The 11330-nt window shown below is 39.5% G+C and overlaps 1 protein-coding gene across 1 annotated transcript; it reads left to right on the forward strand.

Moving 5' to 3' along the window:
* Positions 1-211: 211 nt before the first annotated feature.
* Positions 212-10415, forward strand: ELF5 (E74 like ETS transcription factor 5). The gene is made up of 6 exons (XM_065755724.1): positions 212-430; positions 5748-5981; positions 7011-7061; positions 7696-7842; positions 9089-9284; positions 9863-10415. The coding sequence occupies exons 1-6, from the start codon at positions 232-234 to the stop codon at positions 9957-9959; spliced, it is 924 nt and encodes a 307-aa protein (XP_065611796.1). The 5' UTR covers positions 212-231; the 3' UTR covers positions 9960-10415.
* The last annotated feature ends 915 nt before the right edge of the window (positions 10416-11330 follow it).

Raw genomic sequence — 11330 nt, forward strand, 5'->3', positions numbered from 1 at the left:
TTTTTTTTGTCACTCTTATTTTTGCATGCATACACTGCATTTTCAAATCCTTAGGAATGTGTCGTTCCAATCATTTTGACTACAATACTACCTCTATCATTTTCATCAGCTGCATTGCTCCTAAATGTCTTACTTCACTGCAGTTTTCAGAAGACGATCAGGAGCTTCATTTGAAGTTCACACGGTGGCCATTGATACATCACATATCTATGCATTCACAGCAAGGAAATAATGCTGGTCTACTTAAAAATTATATTCTTAATACTACCATTTCATCTTCAACTAATGTGTTGCTGTCTGAAGGTGATGCTGGATTCAGCAACCCACAGCACGTTCCTGTCAAACACAATGGTTTGTGATCCCCTGATGTCTTGGACAGAGATATTTGGGACTACTGAAGATGACTATCGCACCTGTGATCATCAGACAGGTATGTAGAGAGAAACTAAAATTGAAAAGAATGTGTCTTTTCAAAAACTCAAGGCTGATTTGAATTTAATTTTTCTTCAAGATGAATTGAGTAGCAAACAGGCTGAGCCCTTTTGTACTCTTTGTTCTTTCTGGTCCATTTAACTTTCTCAAGCATATTGCTAGCTCCTGAAAGATCGAGGTGCGCAGAAGGAATAGTGTTTTGTGTTTAATTGATAGTTTCCCCTCATTTGGCAGGGTAATAGACATAATGCAAGAAGGAACACCCAAAGGGAATTGCAGTTAACAAAGAAAGACAGCTGTAGCCTAAGATTCTTGGCTCCTTGTTTATCCCATCCACCTAGAATGTAGAATTTGTCACTGAGATCACTTTCACTGCACAGAATTTCAGCCATATAGTGGGCCAGTTATTTGTGATGAATATCAATGACCAGATCAGTACACACATAGCAGAAAATAACTGAGATTTTAAAGCCACTGAAGAACTGTGTGTGTCTAGAAACACATTAAATTCTCCTGTGCAGAATTTGCTGTTGTTAAGTGTGCAATTCTCTGAGTGTGAACATGGAGACCCTGTACCTCACCAGGCCACCACCTCACACGGTCATCTCAACTCTGTGTGAAGGAATTCATCCTAAATCTTCTCCCTTAAAAACAGCTGATGTATATTCCTAAACAGTCCTCGTCTCTCTGAATCATTCAACAGTTCTGTAAAAATAAGATAGCACAATGCAGTCACAATACTGAACCAAACTTGTAGTGAAATCTGGGAAAGATTTATGCTTTTATGCAATATTTTTCTCTTACAAAGCTATTTTTGTCATCTCAAATGAGAACACTGTTGGCCTTATGGAAAAGTACTTTCCTGCTAAGGCACGGTTTGAGTAATAAAGAACAAAACTTTCCTCACTGCTTCTGTTGATGCTACTGTGTTGATGGCCATTAAGGACTTAGTGTCTGCTTCTATATGACTGAATTTGTCCATTCAGTGTTTGGGTGATATATGGTAGAATATAAATTATCTTGCCTCAACTAAATGGCTGTTCTTAAAAGCCCTGCAGGAATTAAAAACTATTTAATGATTTTGTAATATTAAATATAATTTAGTTTTAATATTAGTTTTCATTCCAACTTAGAATGAAATTCTAAAATTCAGAATTCTGTTCATATTCTGTTTAAAATTTGCCTGACATTATTCTATTCAACATTAATTTTGGGTCAGTCACAGTTTTGCCTCTGTTTGTATTATAGATTTCCCTGTAATCTGATCTTCTTTTTTTTTGGTTAAAAAAATAAAAAAAATACCACCAAACCACTGAAATTGAAATGATTCCAAGGGCTACCCAGGGAGGTGGTGGACTTTCCATCCCTGGAAAGGTTCAAGAAGTGTGTAGATGTGGTACTGAGGGACATGGTTCAATGGGCAATATTGGTGGTAGATGGACTGGATGATCTTAGATGCCTTTTCCAACCTCCTTGTTTCTATGATTCTGTGAAGTAGTTCTGTTATCTGCAGATCAGCATTTGCTGAAGGCAGAGCAGCCCTTCTGAGGCATCTTGACAATTCCTAGCATTACAGCCATCTGTTCCTTCTTATCAGCATGAGCTCTGCAACTCAACAGTTGCACAGCTCAGAGCTCACCCAGGTGGACAGCAATGCAGCAGTAATATTGAATCAAACTCTGCTTGGAGCTAAGAGCAAAGCTCTCTCCGATCTAAAAGCTGAATTTTGTGCAGCAGTCAGGTCAGACTCCCTCTTGCCAAGCAAAGCTGAACAGAGGAAATAATTATCCTTTTCTGACCATGGTGGAAGCTACATTTCCTCCTTCACAAATTTTTCATAGCTCAATTTCTGATGCTTTTAGGCTTTTCATAAACTACTCATGGTTACAAACATTTCTTTCCTGAATCAAATTTCAACCAACCTTGTAGAACCTGTGAGTTCTGTTCCTATTTCCTTTCTTTCCTCCACAGTAGCCAAGAAGCGCATTTAACATGCCTAGCACAGAAATAAAACCACTGCAGCAGTGCAGGAACAGTCCTAGAGCAGCAATCAAGGAGAACTTTGCTCTGAAGGCAGAAGAGAAAGTAGGTCAGCACAAGGGAACCTGTGTTCCCTCTTGGTCACAGCAAGAAACTTCAGGGCTGTGATCCCAACATTTTCTGAAAACTTACTCTGTACTTGATAGAAACAAAGTGTAAGGTCAAGTTCAAACATATTCCAGATGGAAATGTATATTAATATACATAAATATGTATAAAATATATGTATATATTCATGAACAATGTATGGCAAGTCTGCCTAGAAAGAGTCAGGTGCAGATCAGTGATTTAAGGCTACTACTAGACTCAGCTCCTGTGCAAGACAGGGCATTAATAGTTTCATGTACAAGCTCAAATTAGTATATGTAACAGTCTGAGTCCAACAGTTTATCTGAAAATATGAAATTGTTCCTGCAAAACTGATCACAGGCAGGAGCACAGCTTAGCTGGGCTTTCAGTTCGGAGCAGAGCATATATCCTTACATTCCTATGAGAACTACAGCATTAGTCTGTCTTTAGTTTCCAAATTAGCCACCTTCAAAGTTTTTACATTCTCACTTTCAGGCAATCAAAACATTCCAGGATTTACATTTTGGAGGCTTTTTTTTTTATATATATATGTACACAAAGTGGAGGAAGCTAGAATCTGTGACAGTAAAATATTTTCATTTCTTGTACTCATTTTCCATCACCGAGTGCTGGAAAATAATTCAGAAATGTTAATACAGGGAAAATAATACTGAAAATGTATGGAAATTCTGTCTCAAAAAATCAGAATGTTATGTTTAAATGAAATATATCTTTTCCAACTGACAAAAAGGTGACCCAAAAGGTATAGGCACGCTGTTTGCCCTGTATTACAGCTGGACTATATATAAGCAGACTCTACTGCATCCACCCAGATTTGTTATGGCTGATAAAAGTGTTTTTCTCAACTGTAAGCACATTTGCAACATTGGTTTGCCATTGTAAGGCAGAAATCAGTGCATCCCAGAAAAACCTGGGCAGATGCTTTTTCTTGGCCTACACTGCTGAACCTACCTAGGTGTTCGTGTCTTCCCCAGCTTTGCTTATCAATACAGATAAAGCTACATCCCCTGCAAGGGAGAAGACTCATTTTCACAATGCAGCATCAGCTGGATGACATGAACCAGGCCTACTGATTGAAATAACAGTTGCAGCCCAGTAGGATTATGCCTACGGATGCTTTATACCAAGGGCTAAGTACCTTTCTTTTTCTCTAAAAGAAGACCTGAAATCCTTTCATAGATCCTTTGCCTTCAGCTGATCTTTTCCTCCAGCAGCATGTTTGAAGTGGCACAATACCTCAGTCACGTCTATCGCCTGGAAGAAGGGGAAGCTCCCTTGCATGTCTAACCCAGATATAAGAACTAAAAGGCAAGAACAAATGCAAATGATACACCTTGGTGTCAGCACATTTTGAACACTCATCATGAACATTAACATGGGGCCTTGGAATATTCCAAAAGCAAAAATCTGAGCCTTTCCAAAGCCAAAACAAACAAGGAAACTAGACCGGATGAGTGCTGGCCCATGAAAGAAACATGCTGTGGCATCTGTACTGCCAGCAAAGCTGATATTTATCACTGTCAAGTCAAATTTTCAAGACCAATGGCCTAAACATCGTGAGATAATTCACTGTACCCACAGAAGGGCAGAAAGCTCGCAGGGCAGCTGTATGTATGCCTGATCCCACTGAAAGGCCCCTCCAAAGTCAGTCTGTCTAGCTGGGGACCTGGGGATGCTCCAGCTTTCCTAAGGGGGCTAGAGGCTCTTGGCACAGAATTAAATAAAAATAAGTCTGCCTGGTCCAAAAGGAATCGATTCAGCCTTCTGCTTTTCTCAAGCAGCCTCTAAAGCTGAGATTCCTGTAGAGCTCAAGCCTGGTATTACAGCAACTCTTTTTTTCGTGGCAGAAGCTCGGTGAGCCTAGTGCTTCCAGCACTCCCATTCCCCCCAAGGAAACCTCCAGACTCCGACATAGCCAGGTGTATTCTGTCTGCAGGGCTTAGAGCAGCCAACTCAATGTCAGACTCACCAGATTTCCCTTTTAAATCAGGAGCTGAATAAAATCTCAGATTCAAATATCCTTGAGCAATGGGCTCCAAAAGCCAGACCCAGATCTTCTGCCCACTCTTTGCTTTACAGGGATGTCACAGCAGAGGTTCAGTATTCCATTAATTCCATATGTGCATACAGATGAAGATATTTATAGTCTGGGAATGATTCATGAAAGCAACCACAAATTCCCCTATAAAGTTTTAGGACTTCTAATTAGAAGTATTAATTATTTAACAGAAGCTCACGTAGGATGCAAGATCCATATTTCAGGTATTCTGTCACAATTTCAAGCCCTTGGAATTCATTTGACTAAGGAAACCCATCCAGCATATTTGCATCATTTTGCACTCTGAACTGGTTGTCTAGACAAATGACAGCTACAATTCACTTTGTTCGCAGTGCTATCATAACCTAATTTGAATTGCCATTTCATAGAAGCAGTACCTAAAATCAGATGTTCAGGATTCATTTGAAAATAAAATAATAATAAATGGATGGCCAGACTAAGTCAGTGGGAAATACAAGTCAAGAATGTGATGCTGTTAGATGCAAAAATGAACTAAACGATTTCTGATTACATTATACTACTCTCATTCACGTGCTATTTGGTTTCTCTCCTGCTGTTATTTACTCTTAAGCCACTCCAGAAGTACAATAAATGATACAGATAGATAATCAAAGCCAGTTACTAGGTGTATTAGAAGTATTGCATTTTTCAGTTTCTAAAATAACAAAAAGTATTCCTATCTATAGCATTAATATAATTTTAGATGAAAATTAGTTTCATTTACCCAACTGCCACAGATATCACTGAAATAGAGTATGTCAGTTTACTTCAGTCCAGGAATGCATCACTTGTTATCACACTTTGCTATGTTCTCACAAACATCTCTACTCTAATTTTCTTAGACCTTTTTTAATTTTTTTTTTTTTCTGAGAGGCATGTCATCCTTTGTACATGTACACAGTTCATCTCACTAAGTCTAAGACAACTTGCATATCTGCACGACAACAGCAGTAAGTAAAATGCACAAGGCAGGGCCTGGTGTCTTCTAAAGGAATAAGGAAGAAAGTCTGTAGTCATAACAGAAGAAAGAAGAGGGATCAGTTTTGCTTGGAACGTGGTTATTGAAATGAAGGGGACAATGAGCTTTACATCACAGTGTTCCTCTTTCTTGCCAAATATGTTACAGATTCTGACTCTTTCTGGACAACTATCGACCCCGAGCACTGGAGTAAGCACAACGTCTGTGAATGGCTGCAGTTCTGTTGTGACCAGTACAAGCTAGATGCCAACTGCATTTCCTTTTCCCATTTCAATATCAGTGGCTTACAGTTGTGCAACATGACCCAGGAAGAGTTCCTGGATGCTGCAGGCATTTGTGGTGAATACTTGTATTTCATCTTACAGAACATCAGGACGCATGGTGAGCATTCCAGAAACTGAATGTAAAACAGAAAGCAATGCTTTTTGTGCGATGTTTCTGCTAGCAGAAAACACAGGATTCACGCTGAAGAATAGAAAACGTGAGGGCTGCTTAGGTACTGCTCTACAGGAGGGCACAGACACAGCTGGCATTCTTGGTGTAGCCATGGGCTCAGCCACATGTGCCCAAGTTTCCTCCCTGGGCCACACCAACCTTTGTGCAGGCTCCAGCACTGCTCCATCATTATCCTTCCTGCTGAAACTGCTCAACCCACATAATCCCAGAGTATATCCAGACTGGAAACAGAGTGACGTAACACGTAGTTATTCCTGTAACCCAACAGAGTGACGTCTGCCCTGCTTCTCAGAAAGTACACTGGTTGTGTTTGATGAAGTTATGAGAGCTGACACTGAACAGCCAAGAGTAAGTTAAATACAACAGACCATGCCTGTCAACCCTGTGCACCTCCTGTGGCATGTAAGGAAACGCAGTACAGTCCTGTAATGAGGCTGCCACAATATAGTAGGCAATGCACACAGCTGCACCTGTACAAGCAGGCTTCAGTCTATTATTTTCTTGCTTTGTATGCCGGGCTGCTCAGCATGGATTAAATTCCCTGAATGCAGCTTAGTACGTGTGAAGCATTCATTTATGTGCTAGGGACATCATGACTCCTTTACCAAGGTGACACTAACCCACTCACACAGACAGTTCCAGCCCTCTGTACATCTGGTTTCCAGCAATAGAGGTGATCGTTAGGTAGAAGGAAAACACAGAAGTAGTTTTAAAAGACTGAATGTGGAAGGAGTAATCTAAGCAGAAAAGCTGCAAGTGAGCTTCAGAGACGGGAGTAGAGACAACATGAGTGGATGTGATGCAAAAGGTAAGGAAAACAGGATAAAAGCAGATCAAGAAGTGAAAAAGACGATTTTAGCTGTAGAGAAGTTGAAAAAAAAATATTTCATTGATTTCAGTAGTTACTCTTCTGAAGAAAAACACTGAACACTGGTTTATGCTTTTCCCTCACAGGCACTTCCTTTTTTACTGATTTAGAAGAAACAAAACTATCCAGCAAGGAATGTAAGTAAATGTGCTTGTACACACTAAGTTGTATTCAGTGGAAAACACACACTTCCAAAGAGTTCCCGTTTTGTTTTTATCTCACTACTATTTACACCCCATGAAATGAATTTATAGGTCTTCACTGTTAATGGCTTTTACAACATTTCGCCAGTCCCCCTTTTCACTAGATGCATACTCAGCAGACATACATTTTTTTTGTAGTCACTATACTGCACACTACTATTCCTTGTAGATTTTGATAATTCTACCCACTGGGGTCAATAATACCCTCTTCTAATTGCTCTCTCATTATTGCAGTATTGAGACAGATGTGTTGATTCCAGTGCTGATCATCCCTGTAAGCAGCTTGGCAAATACCACAGTCACCTACTAAGGCAGTTTTGACCTCTCAGAAACTGTGAAGCATAAAGCCAAGAAAATTCCACCCACCCATACTAGGCACCAAATTCCACGAACCTACAGTATTTTGAAGAGAACAAGGGCAAAAATGTCACATATTTTGTTGTGCTGCAAGCCACACAGCTGTGTTAATTATTCACTTGAGCTTACCTTTGTGCTAGAGTTTTATTAAAGAGATAAAGTCGTAGCTCACATACCCTCTTTGACTTAATGTTGCATGGCATTTGCATAGGTGACGTTTTGACCAAGTTGCCACCAGATTCAGGAGTTCCTTCTTCACTTCTCACGTTATTCTGCAGTTCAGTCCCAGCGTGTGATAAGGCATGCATGAAGGCAGGTGGCATCAGCGACCAGGAATGTCACAGTCATGGTAGAACAAGTAAGTACATACCAGAAACTCAAAACTCAAGATTACTCAGCCCACATTGTTCTAACTCTCCAGCTCCATCTGGTTATCAAAAGAAACCTTAATGATACCACAAATAAATAAAATTTCACTGTGATTTGGCTTTTAAGCACTGTCAGCTCTCATGATTTTATCATGAGATTTGAGGTACTTGGCATTTTTATTAAAGCCACGTTTCTTTTTCTATTTACATGTTTAAAGTGTTTCTAGCCATCTTGTCGCAGAATGACTGGAAAGTAATCTGAAAATAACAAAGATTATAAATGCAGAAAACCAAATAAGGAACTTCAGATGTTATTATGTCTTTCATTACTCTTATGTTGCTCTCAGGACTTTGTAAGGGGCTGACTATTTTTAAGCGCTTGGGGTCAACGTTGGGATCAGATGCAACATTCATTCATACATCAGTTAATAAGCATCCAACTAATTGGATATTAGGAAAAATTTATTCTCTGAAAGAGTGGTGACGCACTGAAACAGGCTGCCTAGGGAGGTACTTGAGTCACCATCCCAGGATGTGTTCAAGTAAAGCTTAGATGTTTTAGAAAGGGACATGGTTTAGTGGGGAAATATGGGTGGATGGGTGGATTGGATGATCTTGGAGGTCTTTTCCAACCTCAGTGATTCTATGATTATAATCTGAAGCTAAGGCAATAGCTATGCCTGCATTTTCTTTTTTTCTTTTATTTATTTAACTAGCTAGCTAGAGTCCCATTATTTGCAAGACATCTGATGCACAAGCATCTCTTTGCCAGGTGAAACAATAGGAAAAGAAACAGTCTACCAATGCTGTAAAACTGGCACACATTACCACATTTTTAGCCAATCCAGTCTTCATTACAATTTTTCCCTTGAAATGATTTAAAGAATTTTTAATGTTCACATCAAAGCACTAATTTAAACCCTGTGTTAAAGTTGTCAACGATAAGTGGAACAGAACCAATGAATAAGATAACTAAAACTGTGCACAGTAAAATTCCCAGAGCAGAAAACAGATTCTAGCGCTGTAGATATTTGTAAAGCCCTTAACTTCTATTTTCTGGAGCACTTTTTTTTTCCTGATTCCATTTATAAGAGACAGTGCTCTAATATTTTGGAAGTTAGATTGAAATAAGTGCAAACAGACAAGAATAACTAGCTGGAGACAAAAAGTACTGTAAATATAATTCTACCTGAGTAAGAAAACATCTACTGAATATCTGTCTTCTTCCTGTTCAAGACCTGCAGAGTTCTCATTTGTGGGAATTTGTAAGAGACCTACTCCTTTCTCCTGAAGAAAACAGTGGCATTCTGGAATGGGAGGACAGGGGACAAGGCATTTTTCGGGTTGTCAAATCAGAAGCTCTGGCAAAGATGTGGGGAGAAAGGAAGAAAAATGACAGAATGACTTATGAAAAGCTGAGCAGAGCACTTCGGTGAGTTAAGTGGTGGAAGGGTCCCTCACCTCATCTGACTTTCACCTCAGCATCCATTTCTCATTACCATCCTGAAAACTTGTGTTGGGAGGATGGGAGGTTGGTACTTCCTGTTTATTGTGTAGGTCATGAGAGAGCCCAGTCTCCTGTGATTCAAATAGGATCACAGAGCTAGATGTAGAGTAGCAGTGTTGCAATCAACTCTACTGACTGCAACAAAGCTATCACACTGAGCTGAGAATTTAGACTGTTTTTGCAAAATGACTCTTTTTACTTCAGCAGTAATGTAGGCAGTTTCTGCTGATTTGTGGTTCTCTTAGTTTTGTAAAATTACAAGTAGCTAACAAAAAAGCTTTATATTCCTCATAGTTTCAAATGGTGGAAGGTATAATCCAAGGCACCTGAGAAAGCTTCAAGCTCCTTAGTCACAACAAAGCATTTTAATGTAAAGAAAGACTGGAAGGAACACATTGATTCCCATTCTATTCTCTGGCTGTGATGTCTGTGTAAAAAACTCCCATAATCCGAGTTCTTCTACTATTTGCTCCATTGTTTTTGTTTGTTTGTTTTCCCTGCAGATACTATTATAAAACAGGCATTTTGGAACGAGTGGACAGAAGGCTGGTGTATAAATTTGGGAAGAATGCTCATGGATGGCAGGAGAGCAAGATATGAACTGCTCAGTGATTCTACACATGCTCGCCGCGAAAGACACCATAATCAGGATGGTCCAGCTGCAGTGAACAATTGAGGGAGAGGTTTTCCCCTCCCTCTCTTCCCTCAGCCCAAATGGACACATTCATTGCAGTCTGCTTAGGGAAACAGGCGGCTACAGTATCAAAAAAGCACTTGAATTTTGGAGTTATTTCTGCCTGTGTGCTTTCTGCCGAGCACTGACCGCTAGCTAGCAAGCCTGTAGGAATACCTTTACCTGCTGCTCAGGTGACAATTAAAACCTGCCTGTCTCCCTGTCTCAGACAGTATGATCACTGACCAGTATGAAATTCCTCCCTGTTCTGTTGCCATGTAAAGGAGAATATTTAGAGACATTTCCCAGTTACGTTACAGTATTTCTAAAGAATGTAGAAATGTTTCTTTTCCATTTGATGAGAAAAACACTGTTCTGACCCATTCCACTCTAAATCATTGCATTTCTCAGATATGACAGAAATCCCCACGTTGCCTAAAACATACAGTCCACTCTCTTCAGTCTACCTGGATTTAATATGTCCAGTCAACCTAGTTAACCAAAACAAACTCATTTCTGAAATATATATATCAAGCAATTACCACCTCTAGCTACTAATTCCACCCACGCAAAGATATATGGTAACACACACGTGATGCACTTGATTATTTTTTTTTCCATGAAGGTGAATTAAAGTCACTTCTGCTTTTGGAATTAGTAGTTCTGGATAGAGTATAAGAATTTGCTGAAGTAGATTAGTTTTGAAATGTAAATGGATATTTGTAGAGAGGTTTCTAAAGAGTTTTTGCTCACATCTGTACAGACATAGGTTGAGCACTTCAGAGCAGCTTACAACACAATGTTGTACATATACCAATAAAACGAACATGTGGTGCATGCCTCCAGCTGCCCCATAGATCAACCCTACAATAAGCAAATTTGTTAGAATGGAAGGCAGTATAAGAGAACTCACCGGTGGTTTTTGAAAGTGTCATAATTATTCTGTAATTTTACAAGGATTGCTTCTTCAACGTGATAAATTTAAGCTACAACTGTAGATCTGGTAATTGTTTTAGGTTTACCCCACATGACATTCAGGGAGGTTTAATGAGGTTTGAACTTTACTTTCCAAAGCACAGCACTGCACACATTACTCTGCATATCTCCAGTTCACTGAGGAGTTCCTTAACCCTAAAAACCTTTTTCTTGCAACTCAGAAAACAGTGTTATAATTTGCAATAGGAATTAGCTTTCACAGCAAGTGTCTGTTTTAAGAATTGAGATTGTCAAACCAAGCAGTGCTGCAGCAATCACCATTCCAGGTACTGCACTACATGGTATTAGTGGGCAACTGTTGG

Source organism: Cyrtonyx montezumae, unplaced genomic scaffold, assembly GCF_038088225.1.
Source record: "Cyrtonyx montezumae isolate F1298 unplaced genomic scaffold, pur_monq_1.0 scaffold_10, whole genome shotgun sequence".
Taxonomy (NCBI): Eukaryota; Metazoa; Chordata; class Aves; order Galliformes; family Odontophoridae; genus Cyrtonyx; species Cyrtonyx montezumae.